The 22,452-nt window shown below is 39.4% G+C and overlaps 2 protein-coding genes across 2 annotated transcripts; both read left to right on the forward strand.

The window, feature by feature from the left end:
* Positions 1-1,238: 1,238 nt before the first annotated feature.
* Positions 1,239-8,281, forward strand: LOC132304257 (eukaryotic translation initiation factor 4B2-like). Its single transcript, XM_059801850.1, has 3 exons — positions 1,239-2,590; positions 6,099-6,515; positions 7,898-8,281. The coding sequence occupies exons 1-3, from the start codon at positions 1,446-1,448 to the stop codon at positions 7,920-7,922; spliced, it is 1,587 nt and encodes a 528-aa protein (XP_059657833.1). The 5' UTR covers positions 1,239-1,445; the 3' UTR covers positions 7,923-8,281.
* An 11,645-nt stretch (positions 8,282-19,926) lies between these two features.
* On the forward strand, positions 19,927-21,474 carry LOC132304258 (stemmadenine O-acetyltransferase-like). Its single transcript, XM_059801851.1, has one exon. It carries the CDS (start codon positions 20,037-20,039, stop codon positions 21,345-21,347), a length of 1,311 nt encoding a protein of 436 aa, XP_059657834.1. The 5' UTR covers positions 19,927-20,036; the 3' UTR covers positions 21,348-21,474.
* The last annotated feature ends 978 nt before the right edge of the window (positions 21,475-22,452 follow it).

Below are 22,452 nucleotides of genomic sequence, written 5' to 3' on the forward strand. Positions count from 1 at the left end.
TAATTTATAGTGACAAAAAAAAAAAAAAAAAACAAGAAAAGAAGTGAAAACCCTTATTTCTTTTCCCTTACCATGTCACCACCATTTATATTATTTCGTATCACGAAACAAAAGAAACCAACACATGACCCATTTTATTTCCTTCTATAAGGATTTATTATCTAGTATTCATACTTTTCTTTTCTTTTTTCATTTTTTCATTCTTGGTATCAAACAAAAATTAAATTGTGAGTGAAATTCTTGCATTCTTAATAAATTCTTATTAAAGTTAATAGTAAAAATTTATAAAATAATTCATCCAATTACAAATAGATGATAAAATATATTAAATTATTACTTTTATCTTTGAAATACAATCAATCTTCAAAGTGAAAAGATATTCAAATATATCAATGAATTATAGAAATACAAAGAGTTAAAAAGTAGGGAAAATTACATATAAATGGAGTTAAAGTTTCATATTTACTTAGAGGCTGAGTCAAAGTTCTATATTTCTCTAAAATGGATTGCTGAGGTGGCACATGGTTTTTTACTGTTTAGAAATTGTGATGCCTAAAATACCCTTCCGCGAAGGTACTACTTTTTCTTCGAAGGTACTACTTTTTTGAACTGAAGGTACTACTTTTTGGCGTCCAGGTACCATGTTTTTTAAACACTCGCGAAGGTACTATTTTTTCTCCGAAGGTACTACTTTTTTGAATTGAAGGTACTACTTTTTTGAACTGAAGGTACTATTTTTTTATTAGGGAAGGACATTTTAGACACCACAATTTTTTAAATAGTAAAAAACCATGTGCCACCTCAGCAATTCATTTTAGAGAAATATGGAACTTTGACTCAGTCTCTAAGTAAATATGAAACTTTGACTCCATTTATATGTAATTTTCCCTAAAAAGTATTCAAAAGTTGGGAAATGTGTACAAAGCGAAGCTGGTATGGTTCTCCGTTATTTTGTAGCTGGCCTATCCATGATCCGAATCTGATATTCAACTCTTGGCTGGTGATGGTCTAAACCTGCATCCAAACACTCCTTAATAGATAATTGTCTTGTCAAGCCCCATGATATTTCGGCGCCAACTTTCCTCACCCTCCAATCACATTCACACTCAACCATAGAATGCCACGTCATGAGGGTCACCCACCCCACCACTTTTCACAGTACCACACCCTCAACATGGCACGTGTCGCGCACTCTCCTCCTCCGCGCGTACCATTCCCTGCTCTCTATATCTTTCCCAAAACTCAAAAAGTCGCGTTTATAGAGAGAGAGAGTAATAGTTCATTTCGCCTGAAAACCCCACACACTACACACAGTAAGCTTCTCATGTTGTCGGAGCTCAGGCTCCATTGACGGAGCCTTGGTTCTATTCATATATATATATATATATATATTATATCTGCAATCGTTTCATTTTCGTTGATCTTAGGGTTACAAGAATCAAAGAATGTCGAAGCCTTGGGCAAAAGTCGGCGCTTGGGCGGCCGAGGCGGAGCAAGCGGAGGAGGAAGAGCGGGAGCAAGCGGAGAAGGCGGCGGCGGCGGCGGCGGCTGCTTCTGCGGCGGCGGGTGGCGGGGATTCGAAGAGCTTTCCGAGTCTGAGGGATGCGGTGAGCACCAAGCCGAAGAAGAAGAAGATGAGCTTGCAGGAGTTCACGATGCAGCGCCCAGAACCGGCGTTTGATTACAAAGGTTTGACGCCGGACGAGATGCTCAGGCTTCCGACCGGGCCGAAGGAGCGGTCTGCGGAGGAAATGCAGTCCGGCCGGCTCGGCGGGGGTTTCTCGTCTTACGGCCGGTCCGGTGGAGGACCGGGTCGTATGCGGGATCGAGACGGAGATGGTGATAATACTTGGGGAAGTAATCGGAGATCTTACGGTGGTGGATTCGATGACGATCGTAGGGGTCCGCCTTCTAGGGTTTCGGATTTTGATCAACCCTCGAGAGCTGATGAGGTCGATAATTGGGCATCGGGGAAGAAATCTCTACCGTCCTTCGATTCCGGCCGCTCTAATCGGTACGGGTCGCTTGGTGGTGGTGGTGTTGAGGTAAGAGGCATGTCTAGGGCTGACGAAGTTGATAATTGGGCATCTGTGAAGAAGCCAATGCCTGCAAGATCTTCAACTTTTGGTTCGGGTTTTCGTAATTCTGGTCCAGAACCAAATCGTTGGACCAGGGGAGGATTGCGCGAGGAGGATGGGGAGCGGGAGCGCCGCCGTTTGGTTTTGGATCCGCCACGGGGTGAGGGAGCTATAGTTGAGCCGGTGGTAAGAACGAATAAGTCGAACCCATTTGGGTTAGCGCGGCCGAGGGAGGAAATTTTGGCCGAGAAGGGTTTGGACTGGAAAAAGCTTGACTTGGCAATTGAGGCGAAGAAAACCAGCAGACCTACGAGTTCCCAGTCTAGCAGGCCTTCAAGTGTGCAGTCAAGTCGGTCAGAGGGTCCAGCATTGCAGGGGATAGAACAGTCAGTGAAACCAAGGCCAAAGGTGAACCCTTTTGGTGATGCTAAGCCCAGGGAAGTTTTGCTTCAACAGAAAGGAATGGATTGGAGAAAGATTGATTTGGAATTGGAGCATCGCAGTGTTGATAGGTTTGTAGTTTTCTATTACTATCCTTTCCTCGGTTACTTGTCGATTACTTGTGCAGATTTATTATCAGTATTCTGTTTTGGTGCATGCAGATATTGTACCCAAATTTTTTTTAATTAAAGCTACTTTCTCTGTGATCTTTACATTAGCTTTGTATTGCCTTTCAGCTCTTTGAAAATATTTCATTAGGGCTACTTATCCTGTGATCTTTACATGGTGTTTCTATTGCCTTTCAGCACTTTGAAAATGCTTTAGCGTTTACTACAATGTGCTTGTATGTGTGTGTTTGCGTTTTAACTTTTGTGTTGAATATACTACGTATATTTTGAAGGATGAGTTACTGATTGATATTAGAATGTAAATGCCCTAGGGAACCTGTGGCTACTAAAAGACTTTGATGAATGAAAAGATGATAATACATGTGTGTCTCTAAAAAATCCATTTCACACACCCGAATTGTAGAAAAATGAAGGCCAAAGAACTCATGCAATCTTTGGCACACTTTTGATGCCTTTGTTCACCATCGATTTGGACAAAGCCTTTCATTAAGAGTCCAATATTCATATTATCTAATATTTTTATCTTACTTTTTAGAGCTAAAGAATTTTTTTTATGTTACATTGGGTTTAATATTGACATTTGAGTCATTTGACTCTCTCAAAGCAATAAATATGATAAAATTGAATAATTAGGTATGATTTTAGGTGCATGCCTAATCAAAAGTGCATGACACATATCCTATGCTCATTTATGAGTATTGTGTGCCTGTGTACTTCACCTATTTTTGAAGAGTCTATGCAACATATCTCTCTACAAAGACGAATTTGTAGGTGACGCTAGAAACCCATCTATTCTTCTTCCGTCATCTTGTATTTTGATCCTGATCCAAAATTATGTTGTTAATAAGATAAGGTGAAACATGGTCCCCACATAGGTCACCAACAATTTGTAACATCCAAACGGCTAGTCCAGTGCACAAGACTTCTGCCATTGTGGGGTCTAAGCCTTACCTTCGCATATGGAGAGGTTGTTTTCCGTTTTGACCGCCTGATTTTCAGGTCACAATGGAGCAACCTTTCCGTTGCACCAAGCATGCCCTCTCAATTTGTAACATCGTGGTCACTAAAATGTTATTGTTTTATCTACAAATTTTATTGGATCAATTCTATTCTCTTTACTCTCACAACTTCACCTTTTTTTAATTTCCAAATAAGCAATGTTACCAGGAAAAAGGCTAGGGAGTGAAGTATGCTGATAAGATTTTGAATTTAGCCCAACGCTTCTTGACCTCTTTCATCATATGTTTTAACTAATTTTTCATTGCATGGACAGTATACATAAAGACAATCTACCACTACCCTAAAATGGGAGTGCTTAAACTCAGGTTGCTGCTGCAGCACAAATTTTGCCTTTTGTCGGATCAAGAGAAGCACTATGTATGAGCAATCTGAACCATTCATGAAGACATTGCTCATTGGAGGGCTCAAGTAAAAAATATTCCAAGTCTATTGTAAAGATTGTAATAAGGTAAGTCTTGAAAAGTTCTTCAGGAATTGGTTTTCAATACATAGTCGTCATCCTCAGTAATTCTTGCATCAACGAAGAGTAGAGACATCAGCCATTTGCAATAACTGGTAGCCACAATGATACATCAGGTCCTCTTTTATTTTTTTTTTTTGCCCTAATGAAAGAGGAATATGATTTTAAAGTATCTACATACAGAACCAATCCTAGAGAACTTTCCAAGATTTAAAATATACTTTTTCGACAATAAAAATGTGATATTTGTAAGTGCTTTACACTTATTTGTCTTGTGGAATGGGATAGTTTGCTCTTACTTGGGTGCTTCTCATGATATAGTAGTGGAACTATAGGTTACTGCTACTACCCAATTGCAATCAACCCACCCTCAGCATCGATGTATAGGAGAATTTGTGACATGAAGATGAAGCAGTGTTTAGGGTAGTTGGATTCTAAGTTCTGCCCAGGACTTGACCTATTTTTTCGTCACCCATTTACAGCTAATTTTCACTTCTTAACAAAACTCTCAATACCTGTAAAATATAATTTGATGCTGCAGCTTATATTTCTCTCCTGCTTGATCAGGAAAAGGGCACTATATAGGAGTAACTGTAACAATACCCCAAATGCACTACCCGTAGAGCAACATGAACCATAACTCGAGTCTACTTAAGGAATGTAAGAAAGGTTCAGTTCGACATGTGCAACTATTGTATGAAGAAAAATGGACCACACCCATTCCACTACCAATAACCATTTAGGTCTTTTCTCTTTGTGTGGAAAGAACTACATAAGTCATTAATTAATATTGAAACTAATTTGTGGAGAACTTCTGAACACTTCTTTAACTACTACCCTTAAATAGATGTTGGATAATGGTTCACATAGCTCTCTTCTGGAAGATGTCTTTTTGAATGGTTTCTTTGCTCCTCAATGGTAGCTTCTTCTGGTCTAGTTTAGGAAATATTTTGTGCTGCAACTATTGGAGTACAGTCAATTCTATTTTAATGTTGTAGTATTGGGAGATTGACCTTGTATTATTGATGCTATGAAGTCTGCTACCAATGGATGATGAAGGAAGATGAGGTGAGGAAGTCTTGGGCAATATCTTCAATCAAATTACCATCTTTCACACCTTTTGACACTATTTTTTCTTCTGAAGAATGGTAAAAGTTTTTGCCTGAGAGAGAGAGAAATGGTAAAAGTTTTTGCTTGAGAGAGAGAGAGAGAGAGAGAGAGATGGTTAAATGTCTTTGGCCATTGAAGTGCTGTAGTTTGATTGGAACAAAAGGCTTGCTTGCATTAAGTAGAAGCAAACTGCAGAGGGAGCTTCTTTTCCAGAGTCGTACTCTTTTGTAGATATTTTAGATGTAAGGAGTTTCTTTTTGCTCATATATACAACACTACGTCGTTAATTTCCCTTTGGTGCATTCTTTTAATATATATATATATATATTTGATAGGTACATTCTTTTAATATATTTAAAAGCAGCAGGAACAGTCGATATTGTTGTTTTTGTTAAAGTTATATGTTTAGGCATGCATGTATATAATAAATATAAGGATCTGTGATTATATTCAATTTTACAAAGTACTCGAGGAATCATTATCAACTTACTCAAGTGCAAAACAAATATCTGTAGCATAGAAATACTGCCTTTAGTTTTTCCTGGTGCTATTAGCTCAACCTATGGTAAACATGTCCATGAAATTTTCAATGAACATATTCTTATATGATTCTATGACTGCTAATTTTCTTTGGGGTTTCTATTAGTGGGGCTTCTTTTGATGGCTTGTTCCATTAGTTGATTATGAGAAGCCTTCGGCAGTTTTGTACTTTTTCCATGCTTGTCTGTGCACACACTATGACTGTCTATTTGTTTACCAATCTTTGTTTGCTTAATGTCATCCATGTGTAGTTGAAACTTATTGTGTAAACTAGATTATGGATGTTTTTGTTGGTTTCTGAAGCGGAAAACAATATTTCAGGCCAGAGACACAGGCAGAAAAGAATTTGAGAGAAGAAATACACCATTTAAAAATGGAACTCAAGAAAGAATCTAAAACAGAATCTCTGCAAGGGTCTGGGGAAGAGCAAACCAGTGTACATGATGTAATTCTTCGTAAAGAAAGGGAGTTGGAATTGCTGATCCACGAACTTGATGACAAAGTCCGCTTTGGTCCGAAAGCCACTGAAAGACCAGGTTCTGGAGCAGGCAGAGTTGCCGCCTTTCCTGAGAGACCCCCTTCCCAGTCTGGGAGATATGAAGAGTCCAGAAGTAGAGAGTTCATGGGGAGGCCTAGATCACGTGGCACAGGAGATGCGTGGACAATGCATGGCAATGACAGAATGTCTTTCCAGGGTGGAAGGGAAAGAGGATTTCTGGGTAACAGGGACATAGACAGGTATGGAATGGGACAGATCACACTCTTTTGTCTATGCTATTATTTCTTTTGTTGCTTTGGTGAGCAGTTGGCTTGTTCCAACCACAAATGTGATTTATAACTTACATTTTGAATCTGAAACTTTGATTTTAACACCATAGGTATCTTAGGTTGACCACTAACTTGCAAAATATTGTGAATAAGATTCAAATGTGATGCTGAGTAGTCACAAAATATCTGGAAGACATAAGCTGATTTTCTAGATTCTGTTTGGGTTTTATAGAAACAACCCATTCTTATGCTTTCTTTAATGGTTATTGCTGAAAGCCTGAGCTTGCATTTGAAGGATCAGGATTCTATAAGTTGAGATGTCTTTTCCAATGTGAAACACGAGATGCCTAAGGTCTTATATGTCAAATTTTGGCTGGATCTAGATCTTAAAAGGATATAAAACAGATTACACTTTCATGTGGATTATAATTCACAGAAGGAAGTATTAGTATTTTGATAATGCTACAATTTGCTTATCATTGTGTTGCAGTGCATACCATCAGCAGGTGAAGTTAATTTACCCCATCAGCAATATGTTAGAGGCCTTAAAGTCCCGGTATATGACACACTTCTCTGTTGTGTGCAAAAAATCAAATCCTCGAGCTGCTCCTATGGCTATCTTAAGCCTTGTTTCCCATGAAAGAGGCTCTGCACCCTTTGCATACATTCATGCAAAATCAAATTAATAACAATTAATTAGCGCTAGCTTCCAATTTTATGTAATTTATTTATTTATTTGAAATTACAATTAATCTGTTTATTTTAAAAAATAAATAAATCTGTATTTAAATGTTAATTATGTAGTAAGTACAATTTCTTACTTCTGAAAAGGTGGCTCTCTAAGCTCCCATTTGGTCAACCAACCCGCTATATGTCACGTTTGAAAGCAATATATAGTTTGATCCCTCTAGATTATATTTAATCAACTCATTTTATATACTTGTTTATATATATATATATATATATATTTATATAAATATTTAATGCAGGCGGATGTGAAAATAACTCATAGCGGGGCTCTGTGGTAGCTTTGTTTTTAAAGCCAACTCACATTTTAGTTTTGTTTTAGTACCTAAGTGTTGAGAAATTTATTCCAGAATTCTCTCTAAAGGTGATGGTCCTGGGAACTTATGATTAGAATGGGAATATAAACTTCCCTGGTACTCTAGTTGAATTCTGTCTTAAAGAATAAACCATTCAGACATCTTTCATGTGTATCCCTCCTGCATATAACAATAATACTATTAATGGTAATAATATATTGAGAGATGTGCATATGCTTACATTTTCATGTGCAACGCAATCTAAATGTTGCAAATACTAATAATGTTTTTGATGTTGTTATTTGGCAGGTCAAGGTCAAGGGAGAGATGGTGAAATTCAGTTTGGTGTTGATTGATTTAGTTCTCTCTTCAAATTTTGGCTATTAGAATGAAACAATGTTTTGTACCTTCTCTTTATTTTTCTCATGATTTTGCTATGAGGAATGGGTCTAGACACTGTCACGGGAACATCTGTATCAAACTATTGTTCAATCTTGAAACCTTGTAAATTCGAATTTTTCGTTTCATCTTTTTAGTCTGTCTCAAGGCAAGGAACTTGTTCTATTTATTGTTCTTAAGACTCATTGTTTATTGTTCTTAAGACTCATTGTAATGCACTTTCAGGGCACTTGCTGCTATTGTTTCTAAGACGGTTATTCCAAGTGTAATACAATTATATGGTTTTTTCCATGATACTGCTGTTGTTACTGCTGTCTGTGACTCTGTGTGTGTGTGTGTGTTTTTTTTTTACAGTTTATATGCCTTCTCTTTTCATATGTGGGCTACTGCCATTGTTGACATGTTACTGCTGTCTTGTGGTGTTGAGAGGATGTCTCGTTCTGTGCAAATGTGGAATGGATTGTTTGGTGTGGGACTATAGCATGTATGGGCATGCCTTGTGCGGGTTGATCAAATACAATAATGAATGTAGGTGTCAATTAGCACATATGGTTTTTCATTGTATTTTAGAAGCTCTCATCAATTGGAGGGCTGTTGCTCAGGCCATGAATAATATGAGTGGAAGGCCGATCATTATGCATTTGCCATTTTTATAGGTGAAGATAGATCCGGTTTGGTTCGGTATGGTTCTTGGCTAAATCGGAATTGAGCTGATTCCAACCTTTCCTAAAAAATTGGAACCGGAATAGGAACTGTTGAGGCTTGAAATTGAACCCTAGAAGAACTAAACCGGTACGGTTCCAATAATTTTTTGTGCATCCCCAATTAAGTGTGACGTTTCACATCACTTGTACAGAAAAATTGTAGTAAGCGTGGATGCCGTGTTTTTAAAACTATGAGTATTTGTGAAGCCCAAAGCAATGGGCTTTGTTTTTATTTTTTAAGCCCAACTTGACCTCACATTACTGGGCTTCGTCTGGCTAAGTTTGGGCTTAGAGGGTTTTGGCAAAAATGAGCAACTAGTAAACAAGAAATTAATGACAAATCACAATTGATCCCAAGGCATGCCCATGCACAAAATTGAGCACCAAATTTAACAATAGGGGTTATGGAAAATCCACACACACACACACACACACACACATATCTGTATACATATAACATTGTTGCTGTTTATAATTCACAAAATTGAGCAAGATGGCTAGAATGTTGAGTGCTTACCGATATCGGTCGACACCATGCAGCACATATGCACGCCGCTCACCACCACCACCACCACCACAACCATGCAGTTCACATGCACCACCACCACCACCACATGGCCCAGGCTCACCTCATGTGACTTTGCTTTTGTGAAGCCAAAATCATACTATGTGTTAGTTCTTCTTTATCGATCTTCTTCATTTTTTATTTTTTATTTTTTAAATTTTCAATATGTATGTTGTATGTTGTTATCTGTATTGCATGCATACCAGTTGGTGTACATGTACTAGGTTAATAAATAAAACCTTTTTTTATAAATCTTTAGCTTAAACAGAATATCAATCGAACCATCATGCAAAACTCGTCATTGGTTGTTAGTCCGTCGAACTGATATAACTTCTCCTCTCTCAAAACAGAGTTAAGAGGTTCCGAATTCCATATTAGACATTTTATGGAATTCTTAACCCTCAAAACAGAGTTAAAAGGTGATCGATCAAACCCACTTGCCATTTGAGGTAAAAAATTTCTTTATATATACGCATATAAAACCGCGTGGCCTATATTAGAAATCATACACCTAGTTTCACATTCATTGAGAAAATTCTCTAGTGCAATACAAATCCTAATCACCACCAACTCACTCACAAAAAATAAAATTTTTAATCACCAACTTGCTTGTATAATAATACAAAGTCAATAAGATAGCAATAGGCACTTCATTTTCCATGCACATACAAGGAGCTAGGGCCAATTAACACACATTACACATACTACTACTAGTCTACTAGTCTATCTATACTCTATACTTTGTCTTAACAACACAAGTGTAGAAAACTCTAGACGCCCTACTCGTATTGAGGCCTTGTCAACCTTCATATGGAGCCGTTTTGTGGTCGCCACACAAAGCAAAGAAGAACCTAAGAAGCTCAACACCGTGCTCCACCCGGTGAACCTACGTACGACGGTACGACGATGGACCCCTCCATTGCCAGAGTACTATTTTGGCAACGTTAGAAGCTTTGCGATTGTAATGGTATTCATGAACTCCAAGGAAGAATGTTACGGGGTTGTAAGTAGTGTGAGAGATAGATTAATGTTGATCTCGTTTCCTACTTAGGTTTGTTAATAGAGGAAACTAGACAATTATATTATGTATATATTCCACTATTCTGTAAATGAGAAATCGTATTTTTTACCAAAACTGTTTATGGTATCAGAGCCTATTATGTCCCGAACAGAAAGAAAAATTTTTCTCTCTCAAAACTTCAAAACTCAGCCATCACCTTACCTTGCCGTATCCTCTCAGCCACAGTCACCATGACAGACGGAACCAACACCGATGCTTCCAAGACAGCCACATCGAACACCTCCGGCATCCACAGAAGTTTCGGCTCCAACTGTCATCTCTGCACCAGCAAACATTCTGGCTCAAGGTACTCTTATTCCCTCCAATGGTAATCTGATATCCCTTAGTGCTTCGTCTCAAATTCCATTCAAGCTTGCTAAGGGTGGAGGGAACTACTCATCCTGGAAATCCCAAATGACCAATCTTCTTCTCGACTATGGTCTTTTTGGATTTGTTGACGGATCTTAGCCTTGTCTACCTCAAACAGATCCGGGATATACTTTCTGGTATTGTCAGGACCGTTTGGTGTTGCTAGGAATGCAAACAACTGTTCACAGTGTTATCGGTCCAAGCATCAACAATTGTGCAACGTCAGCTGAAGCATGGAAGAAATTGGAGACAAGTTATGCTAACTCCAACACTCGGATGTACGTTAGTCACTTTTGTCCTCTCTTATGTCTCACAAACAAGAGGGAAAAACAGTTGCTGCTTATTTGAATAGAGTCAAAACTCTTGTTGAAGACTTTGCTATCAGAGGACACCCCTTGTCCGATGGCCAAATCATGGGTCACTTTCTCAATGGGCTAGGAGATGAATTCAAAGAATTGACGGCTGCTGCTTATATGCGTGACACTCCTATCTCCTTTGAGGAACTCTATGACAAACTCCTTGATGAAGAAATACGTAGAAATTATGGTGACCCTAATGAAGATGACACTCAAATTACTGCTCAACTCACTCCATGGTGGTCCAATAACCGAGGAAGGGGTGGCCGCGGCTCAAACCGTGGCGGATCTAACATGGCACGTGGCTCGGCTAACAGCTAAGGTCCATCTCACAGCCAGCACCTGTAATCTCGTCCACCTCCTTCTCATGGGCAGGGTTATAACTACCAAGGTACAAACTTTAACTTGAATTCTAATTCTTATTCTTCATCATGGAATCTGAGTTTTAATCAGGAAAATCAGAGGCAACCTCGCCTAGTTTGTCAATTGTGTGACAAGTCAGGTCATAGTGCCAAGACATGTTGCTCTCAGGGACAACCCTGATCTCACTTTGCTCGACCTTAGGCCAACCTTGCCGATGGAGAGTCAAGCAATTACAACAATAATTGGGTTCTAGATTCGGGAGCTACGCATCATATGACTTCTGATCTTCAGAATCTCTCCATGCACTCAGATTATGTTGGGAACGAGGATATTGTAATCGGCAATGGTAATGGAATTTCTATCTCACATATTGGTTATTCTACTATTGATTCTCCTATCAAATCTTTTACATTAAATAATATTTTGTGTGCACCCTTAATCAAGAAAAATCTAATCTCTGTTTCTCAGTTTTGTAGACAAAATAACACCTCCATAGAATTTTTTCCTAACTATTTTCTTGTGAAGGATTCGAGTATGTGGGTGTAGGTGCAAAATTCTGCTCAATCAATTACGATTGAGAGAAAATAATACAACACACTCAACAAATAATAAAAATAAACAAGAACAGTATCTAGAGAATAATTGAATTGCTTGCCCCTTTATTGGAGGTCTAGGTCTCTATTTATACACAAAAGTTGGTAGAATTATGGTAGGACAAGCAACAGGACTCGCGTTACTTGTCCTCCAATTCTTCCCATACATAAATTTCTTTACAAATAGAGTTCTTTCTATTGTGGAATATTTCCTATATAGAACTTGCTTTGTATAAAAACTTTCCTTCTGGGTTGACTCCTTTGCTTAATAGGACTGAGCCATATTTAATTATACTTGGGCCGGATGTGGTTTGGTGTAAGTGACTTGACTAACGGGCCAAAACTTCAACCGCGGTGATGTTGGGCTGATCGATACTCTTACCTGACCTTGGAGGCCCAGCATAAATGATAATGGGTTAAAGCACAACGTAATTTGGGCTTGATCCGGATGGGCTTCTGAAATCTCCCAAATGCAGATTTATATAATGGTGATGCGTTCCATTCTTATTGGAGGGAGATTTTTCCTTCCACACTTTGCCCCCAATTCCTCTTTAATTGGGTTACGGCTCCTAATTAAAGGGGAATTGAAGTTGTGTAGCTGTCATTCTCGTACGAGGCGTTTCCATTTGTGTTTATTGTTATTCTGATTCAAGGGCTTCTTCAAGACTCGCTTTTGTTCTCAGTGTGCTCGTTCTGTCATATTCTCATATCTCTAGGTTAGTTCTTCTTTCCCTTCTTCCAATCTTACATTATGAGTACTTCGACTACTCCCGAGCGTATAGAAATCGTAGATTCTGAGTCCACGCCCTCGTCTTCCCCTAATCTCATTAGGGTTCCTCCTCCTAGGGTTTCAAACTTCCCTATGCCTGCAAATGACTCAGTTAATCAGCCGGATATTTCCCCAATCCAGGCTGAAACATCCACCTCTGGGTCGGATAATATTTTCACTAAGGAAGAAAGGAATGCAATTTTATCTATTCGTCGTATCCTGTTTTCCATTGAATCCGTAATGGAAGAGTTCGAGATTCCCAAGGGGGTAGAAATTGCAGAATACCCCAAGGGCACTGATTTTTGCGCCGGCAAGGGTGTCAGAGAAGACGAGTTGCTCCTCTCTGTTGGACATCTCAACGTTCTTAGATTCCCCCTTCATCATTTCTATCACTTAGTCTTTAACAAATTGGGGATTGCACCCCTGCAAGTAAACCCTAGCTTCCTTCGAGTAATCTCGGCACTCCTTATTCGCCGATGGTTGGAGAGTCTTGACCTGACTTACTGATTACTTATTCCATTTCTAAGAACGGGACCGAACCTGGTTGTTTCTTTTCACCTCCCCCTTGCACCAAAGGATATGTATGACCTCCCTACTTCTGAGAAGAAGTGGAAAGAGAGGATGATAATTGTTAAAGGGAGATGGGCCGTGCCCCAATCGAGCAAACTCCCAATCTCTCACAAGTTCGGGAAGTTAGGTATAGAGCATCCCCCTTTCTTCATGAAGATTGTTCTGGCTGTTTCCCATGTCGAGTCTTATTCTTTTGATATATTTATGAGTTTCTTGGTGTTTTTTCAGTGACATTTCCTTCTTCTGCTGCCAAGAAGAGGCTTTCCTTCCTTGAAGGGCAAGTTTGGAGAGACCTTCCTTCGGTTGAGGACTTACTTACCTCTGCAAACCTCAAAGCAGTTGCTTCCAGAGCTGTAGCCGCTGATCTCATGGACTTCTTACTTCCATCATTTGACAGCTTCCCTATGACTGAGGAAGAAAAATAAAAAGGCTGAGGCCTTGAAGAGGAAGGCTGCAGAGAGTGCCCCATTAACTATATTGCGCTCAAACGAACAGGAGAAGGGGATTGACGAAATTCCTTTGTACAAGAAGGCGAGGTTGACTTCTTTTTCAACTACGAAACCCAAGGGTGCTTCCAACCCAAAAACCAAAGGAAAGAAAGCTGAAGAGATTAACCCTGAAGATGAGGTCAGCACTAACGTCCTTGCTGAGGCTGAGGCACCTTGGATTCCTTCTTTCTCGAGGGCTGACAAGTCCATCCTCCATATTGGTGATTCTATGATCACTGATCCATCTGCAGCGCTGGCTGTTGCTCGGGGAATGTGGCTCCCCAAGGATGAAGAAATTATTGGTAGAATGGGATTGGAACAACTACTCCCATCTGCCCCTATTCGAGCCATAGAGGTTTGCTCCTTCCCTCTTCTTCCATTGTCATAATTATCTCACTAATTTTCTTATATTGTTATTGTCTCTATCTAATAACGCAGGGCCTGTATCACACCATGGCTCTTTGTGCCATTACTGAGGCTCAATCTCTCTCCATTCAAAAGCTGGAGAAAGACCTCAGTAATTCTGAGAAGAAGGTATCCCATGCCATTGCAAATGCAAAAATTGCATATGAGGCTAGGGATGTTTATAAGAAGCGTCTGGCTACTTTTGATGCAAAAGTGGAGTCGCTGGAGGCTGATGTCCAGCGTTTGAATGATGCCCTTAGCACCTGCATCATTGCAAGGAGGCAGATGTAAGGGCGTTACTCCAGTTTGGTACGCTTATCTAGTGCCAAGGCCTTCAGGTCCCGCTTCAATCAGGGTTCAGGGGAAAAAACAACAGATCCCGAGGATTTTGATACTCATATGGGGGTGTCTTTCCCTTATGATGAGGGTTCGAAGGCTCAGGAAGCTGAAGTTCTTTTCGCCGAGATGGTGAAAGCTCATCCTGAGGTCCCTTCAGCTCCAAGTGTCTCCACTCTTGCAACTGGCCCATCAAATCCTCCACCTGCAAGTCCTGCTGTGGTAGATGCTTTTGAATCTACCCCGTTTGATCCGAAGAGGAAGTAGGACCAAGTACTTTTTTTTTTTTTTTTTTTTTTTTTTTTTTTTTTTTGTTATGAAACAATATTGGGAATGACAGTCATGAATGATATAACCAGACATGAATGATATAACCATGTTTCTTAAGCTGCGTCGCCATTATTCTGCTTCGACTGAATATGCTTGTATGCTTTTAATATTGCACACACTTTGTTGGATGGGATTATTTTTAAGGAAAGTACCCTGCCTGAGGGTTCCTGATCTGTTCTAGTCCAAAGCAAAATAAATAAGATGTGAAGAAGAGATCTCCTCTAACGGTTTATCTGAAAATAGAGGGTGATTTAACCGTCAAGGGAACCCTTCTTGAAATGGATTTGTGTGAAGTAAGTATATTTATACTTGTTTTTTCTTGTAATTTTTCGATATGGGACAATCTCGTGGCTCATATTACCGAACTTAGAGTCAGTGAATATGAACGTAAGAGTAAGGTTTGTTGAGCCGGACACTTAGGGTCCGAGGCGAATAAGTTACTCCTCGGCGCTGAGTCTGAGGGGAGGTTTGCCGAGCCGGACACTTAGGGTCCGGGGCGAATAGGTTACTCCGCAGTGCTGAGTCTGAGGGGAGGTTTGCTGAATCGAACACTTAGGGTCCGAGGCGAGTAGGTTACTCCCCAACGCTGAGCCTGAAGGGAGGTTTGCTAAGTCGGACACTTAGGGTCCGAGGCGAATAAATTACTCCCCGGCGCTGAGCCCGAGGGGAGGTTTGCCGAATCGGACACTTAGGGTCCGAGGCGAATAAATTACTCCCTGGCATTGAGCTTGAGGGTAGGTTTGCCGAATCAGACACTTAGGGTCTGAGGCGAGTAGGTTACTCCCCGGCGCTGAACCTGAGGGGAGGTTTGCTAAGTCGGACACTTAGGGTCCGAGGTGAATAAATTACTCCCTGGCGCTGAGTCAGAGGGGAGGTTTGCCGAATCAGACACTTAGGGTCCGAGGAGAATAAATTACTTCCCGGCGCTGAGCCTGAGGGGAGGTTTGCCGAATCGGACACTTAGGGTCCGAGGCGAGTAGGTTACTCCCCGGCGCTGAGCCTAAGGGGAGGTTTGCTAAGCCCGACACTTAGGGTCCGAGGCGAATAAATTACTCCCTGGCGCTGATCCTGAGGGGAGGTTTGCTAAATCGGACACTTAGGGTCCGAGGCGAATAAATTACTTCCCGGCGCTGAGCCTGAAGGGAGGTTTACCGAATCGGACACTTAGGGTCTGAGGCGAATAAATTACTCCCCAGCGCTGAGCCTGAGGGGAGGTTTGCCGAATCGGACACTTAGGGTCCGAGGCGAATAAATTACTCCCCGGCGCTGAGCCTGAGGGGAGGTTTGCCGAATCGGACACTTAGGGTCCGAGACGAATATATTACTCCCCGGCGCTGAGCCTGAGGGGAGGTTTTGTATATATTTTTTCAAACAACTTATCATAAGGCCGAAGACTCAAAAATGATAGGAGGCCAAGAAAGCGAGTAACAGTGGTGGGGAAGTTTCCTAGTTGTTTACTTTGGAGACTTTCCTCCATTGATACTCCCTTCTTGGCAACCAAATGTAGTAAACTACGTATATATTAACCGCATTTCTTTTCTATTTCTATCCGATGTGGGACATAGACTAAACTTTGTAAAGGTCAGTGAAAGGAATGCCTCTGGTATTGGGCTTGGCAGCCTTTAATACCAGTGGGCCCTCCTTACACCGCAATCAACTAATTGAATATTCCCATATATAACAGAATGTAACACATACTTTTTTGTCGATGTGGGACAGAGAGTTTTAACTATAGGCCATAACTCATGCTTTAAAAATCATTGTGACGAATGCTTTTTAATAACTTGCTTCTAACATTGCTTTCCATAAAAATTGCATAGTGCGACTTTGCATGCATAAAAATCACATAATCATAGAGTCGTATGAAAATTTCTTTGCATAAAAATTGCATAATGCGACGCAAAGTTGCATAATCATAGAGTAGTATGGCCTCCATTTTTATGGAAAGAAATAAATGGAGAATGATTACTTGATTGTATAATAAAATATCAATCTGTTTAAGATTCAGTATATGTAGGATATGTGATGTAGGAAACTTAAATAATTTTATAAATCATTCATATTTTGTGATAACATTATGTCATATTATTATGTTTATTCTGGATTATTTGATATACTTCTTTAATTGTTACATCAACTATTGGATTGTGTAGATGTAGTTCACCAGTATGGGATGGTGGCACTCTAGGGATGGATTAACTTATCAGTTAAGTCCTATCTATTTTATAAGGGAATGGATTAACAAAAATGTTAAGTCCTACTTATATTCGTGTCAGGTCAACTGAACAAGTTGGATGATACTAGTAGATTACTTTAGATTGGATATATATATATATATATATATATATATATATATATATATATATATATAAACATATGCTATGATATGAGTTTGAGCCTCAGGATCAGTGGATAGGGTGCGTATGTTGTCAGGGATGTGTAGCTAGATATAGTTTGGTTGTGTGCCCTGGTAGGTTTAGGTACTCGTGCCCACTATATATGCGTTTTGTATGTTGCCTACTATTCAGGTTGAGGCAACCCTATAGTCTAGTGAGATTCCTTTAGTGTGTATATGTATGTATGGACTATATAGTTATTATATAGGTTAGCCATATATATAGTTTCTCCGGTCTCTATTTGGGTTATCGTAGAAAGAACTTGTTTGTGGGCCTAACCCACTATTATTTTTTCCAGGTGTTTGTCAGTTTCGGACATAGAGTTTGTTCGTGCTGAGCAGAGACAGTCCACATTATTCTTCCGGTTCTATGTAGGACTCTCTTTATGTTTTAGTTTTGGATTATGTTTATTTTCAGTTATTTCAGTTGGAATATCATTAGGGGTCCACTAGATGGATTCCCGAGTTGTAATGATAATTTAAGGTTGTGGATAATTCATTTGGAAGATTTATTATTTAGTTTTCGTTTTTTGCTATTTTATTTATTCTTAGTTATTTCTTTTGTAATCAAATGCTTGTTTATATACTTAATTGTTTGGTATCCCTCGGATCATTGCTCGGACTTGATCACCCGTGACTCTAGAATCGAGAGGTATCACATGTATCTCCTTGCTAATGGATTTTTTAACTCCCGCAATGACACTTCTCTCTTTATTTGTCATCATGGCTCATGTACTATCTATCTCCTTGTGTACGTTGATGACATTATTCTCACCGGCAATAATCCTCACGTTTTCTGCTAGTTCATCTCCGAGTTATGCTCTCGGTTTTCACTTAAAGATCTCGGCCCTCTTAGCTATTTTTTGGGTGTTGAAACGACTTGTTCCTCCAAAGGTCTTTTCTTGACTCAAAAGAAATATGTGCTTGATCTTCTCCACAAAACCAATATGCATAAGTCAAAAGAAGTAAGCACGCCTCTATCATCCACCGAAGTTTTAAAGTTTGATGATGGATCCTCTTCTCATGATTCTACCAAGTACCGTCAAGTTCTTGGCTCACTCCAATATTTTTCTCTCACACGGACATAAGTTTTGCAGTCAATAAACTAGCTTAGTTTATGCATCGACCTTTGTTTTTTCATTGGAATGCGTGAAACGTGTTCTTCGCTATCTTAAGGGCACAACTCATTATGGCAATTTCCTCTCGTCCTCCTCTCTTCTTTCACTCCATGCCTTTGCGGATGCGGATTGGGCCGGTGATGCCGATACTCGCCACTCAACTTCGGCATATGTGGTGTTTCTTGGCTCCAATCCAGTTAGTTGGAGTTCTAAGAAGCAATCTACCTTTTACCAAAAGTGTTTAGTGATGACTTCTTAACTAATTTCGGGTGGGGAAAACCGGCCTGTGTGGGTTGTCTCAGCTAGTTTGACATTCAAGAATTTGGTTATGTTCATGGACGCCAAATTGGGTGATGGAATTGAGGTATGGGTCAAGTTGAAGGAGGAAGACATGCCTAAATTTGAAAGTGACAAGGAATTACTCAAATTTGTTTCACCACTCGCAGACGATAAAAGTTCTGGTTTTCAGCTTCTGGTTTAGATGACAACTATACATATAAGTTGTGGTTTAATTGTTCAGTTAAATTTATTTCAAGTGTTATACTAAATTCAATTAAAATGGTGTAACAATGATCTATTTGATCACTGCAAGCTAGTGTGTATTTTATCTCCTCGATCTTTAAAGTAGTAAGAAATATGTTTGGCCTTTGGAAATATTTGGAGTTATAGAATTGTAAACTGAATAGTACTTAAATCTAACCTTTTAAAATTCTTTCCTCACGTGTTATTCTTACATTTTTCGAATGATCTTAGTCATTGTAACTTTGAACAACTTTTCAATTCCGCAATCGCTGTTGATCCCGATATAGTAACTTGAAATTACAAGTCGACTACGACTTATTTTATTTCCGATAATTATCAATTACAAAATAATATATATCTTACAATAATAATAAATAAATAATAAAAAGCTCTTCCGTCAACTCTCTATGTCCATATGTCACTGAATGTATTGTGTAAAGTATTACAAAGAGCTCTTGCATGAACACCTTTTTTTTTCCTAAATGCATGAACACCTTTTTCAACTAATGTACATTCTTATTTTTTTGTGGATTTTATTGGTAGAGATGTGACTGCAAAAATGGTCTGAAACGCATCTATATTTTTTCTTAAATTGTTGAAGATCCATGGTTTGTACAGTTGACCCGCCCGGCTAGTCAAATGGGACCTTTATCGGGTCAAAGTACAGCTTTTGTTTTTTTAAATCCAAGTCCCTTTATGCCTACCCCATCACTATTGTAGTTTTGGATAAAAACCAAACCCACTTGTCATTTGAAGTCAAAATTTTCCTTATAACACGTATAAAACCGCGTGGCCTATATTTGAAATCATACACCTAGTTTCACATCTATTTAGGAAATTCTCCAGTGCAATACAAAGACTATTCACCACCAACTCACTCACAAAAAACAAATAATTTAATCACCAACTTGCTTATATAATATATAAGCTAATTGCTCATTAATCTCATACTAAATCCACCAACGCCAAAGCAATATAAGATGGGCAATAGGCACTTCATTTTCCATGCACATACAAAGAGCTAAAGCCAATCAACACAAACTGCACACGGTAGTCTATACTCTATACTTTGTCTTGTGAGTTTTGCTTTTTAACCATTTAACACCATGAAGGTTGAAGTGATCTCTATAGATGCCATTAAACCTTCTTCTCCCACCCCTGACCACCTTAGCAAGCTCCAGCTCTCTTTTTGTGACCAAATCGCAGCCCCGGTGTTCATGCCCATTGTTCTATTCTACCCCTCTGACTCTGAAACCGGACACCGCCATATAGACAGATCTCACCACCTCAAGCAGTCGTTATCGGAGGCTTTAATCCGGTTCTACCCTCTTGCAGGGCGAGCCAAAGATAACGCCTTCATCCACTGCAACGACGAGGGTGTCCTCTACTTGGAGGCCAAAGTCAAGTGCCAACTTTCTGATGTCATTGATCAACCAAACCCTAGTGACCTTAACAAGCTGCTTCCTTGTAAACTGGACAATATTGGAGACTTAGTCCTGGCCATCCAAGTGAACTTCTTCGAGTGTGGTGGGCTCGCGATTGGCGTGTGCATTTCACACAAGATCGCGGACGCTTTGTCCATGTTCATGTTTGTCAATGGCTGGGCTGGCACTGCTCGTGGGGATAGTGATATGGTCACTCCCCATTTCGGGTTGGCCAAGCTCTTCCCTCCTCGAGAAATGTCTGGATTCAAGGCTGGCGTTGGGATCTTCAAGGAGAAGATTGTGACAAAGAGGTTCATTTTCAGTGCCTCCAAGATTGCTTCTCTAAGAGCAAAATACACAGACAACACAAGTGTAGAAAACTCTAGACGCCCTACTCGTATCGAGGCCTTGTCGACCTTCATTTGGAGCCGTTTTGTGGCCAGCACACAAAGCGAAGAAGAGCCCGAGAAGCTCAACACCGTGCTCCACGCGGTGAACCTACGCACGAGGATGGACCCTCCTTTGCCAGAGTACTATTTTGGCAACGTTAGCAGCTTCGCGATCGCGGTGCCATCCATGGACTCCAAGGAAGAATGTTACGGGGTTGTGAGCAGTGTGAGAGATGCTATCAAGAACATCAATGGTGAGTTCGTGAAGAAACTTCAAGAGGGTGATGACTTCTTGAATTTCATAAAGAATAGGGCTAAGTCGGTCAAAAAAGAGGAGGTGGTTTCGGTTAGCTTCACCAGTTTGTGCAGGTTTCCTCTCTATGAAGCTGATTTCGGGTGGGGAAAGCCTGTGTGGGTTGGCTCAGCTAGCTTGACATTCAAGAATTTGGTTGTGTTCATGGACACCAAATTGGGTGATGGAATTGAGGTATGGGTCAACTTGAAGGAAGAGGACATGCCTAAATTTGAGATTGACAAGGAATTACTCAAATATGTTTCACCAATCGCAGACGATAAAAGTTCTGGTTTTCAGCTTCTGCTTTAGATGACAACTATACATATAAGTTGTGGTTTTATTGTTCAGTTAAATTTATTTCAAGTCTTATACTAAATTCAATTAAAATGGTGTAATAATGATCTATTTGATCACTGCAAGTGTGTATTTTATCTCCCCTCTAAAGTAGTAAGAAATGGAGTCATCAAAATATATACCTAAGTCTGAATGCAAGAGTTAGGCACTCTAACAAAGGAGTTGTGGGTCACATGTGGTTGGCTCCACTGGTCCACAACCCTCTGTGCACGAGAAATTATTATATAGTTTGAAACTGCATGATTTCAGTCATTCACATATAATCATGTATATAATTTTATCAACTTTTTATTTATGTGATCGTATATGATTAGTCTGGTCTATAACCATCTAATCCCAGACCATATAAAAAACATTCTTTGTAAAAATAGCAAACACTTGGATTGGGACAGCTCATCATTTGCCTTTGAAAATGAAATGGCTTGGATATTGATATTAAAAAGTACGATTAGGGTATTCTCTAATGATTTTCTTTCAAATGATGGATATATGAAGAAAATTTCCAGCTTATTACATTTTAATATAACTTAAACAAGGGATAATAACATGAACTAAAAAGATTTACAATGCAAATGGGAGCCCTACATGATAGGCCCAAAGCCTTAAGGAGGCTACAACAGAAAGTGATCTAAAGTAAGCCCAAGAGGGCATAAACAGCAAATGAAGAAAACAAAGAATTTAAGGAACAGCGGCAATGTCCAAACATGCCCTTAAAATCATCTTCATTTTTGTTTTAGCAAACAATCCACTCAACGGACAAACTACGTTTTAACTATCCAATAGTGCACAAACATTGGATGCACGCAGTCGCCACAAATTATAACAAAATTTATAAGAAAGTAGATAATATTATAAGGTACTTACACGTGATACCTCAGTCAATAAACAAATATAGAAACTCACAATTTATCATATATTAAGATAAATTGAAATTTTTTATTTTGTTCATTGTTGAAAATACCACATATATACAATACCCATATGGTATTATAAACTGTCTCAAAATTTACAGTACTTGTGAATTTTCAACCCTACAATGTTATACAATATAAGGTAAATA

Source organism: Cornus florida, unplaced genomic scaffold (genome assembly GCF_030987335.1).
Source record: "Cornus florida cultivar Cherokee Brave unplaced genomic scaffold, ASM3098733v1 CherokeeBrave_3.0.0_Hap2_Chr04, whole genome shotgun sequence".
NCBI classification, from domain to species: domain Eukaryota; kingdom Viridiplantae; phylum Streptophyta; class Magnoliopsida; order Cornales; family Cornaceae; genus Cornus; species Cornus florida.

Excerpts from the sequence above, each read along its gene's own strand:
- LOC132304257 (XM_059801850.1), top strand. The coding sequence starts at position 1,446 with ATGTCGAAGCCTTGGGCAAAAGTCGGCGCTTGGGCGGCCGAGGCGGAG. Across the intron at positions 2,591-6,098 it reads GAGCATCGCAGTGTTGATAG|GCCAGAGACACAGGCAGAAA; the intron begins GTTTGTAGTTTT and ends ACAATATTTCAG. Across the intron at positions 6,516-7,897 it reads GGTAACAGGGACATAGACAG|GTCAAGGTCAAGGGAGAGAT; the intron begins GTATGGAATGGG and ends GTTATTTGGCAG.
- LOC132304258 (XM_059801851.1), top strand. The coding sequence starts at position 20,037 with ATGAAGGTTGAAGTGATCTCTATAGATGCCATTAAACCTTCTTCTCCC.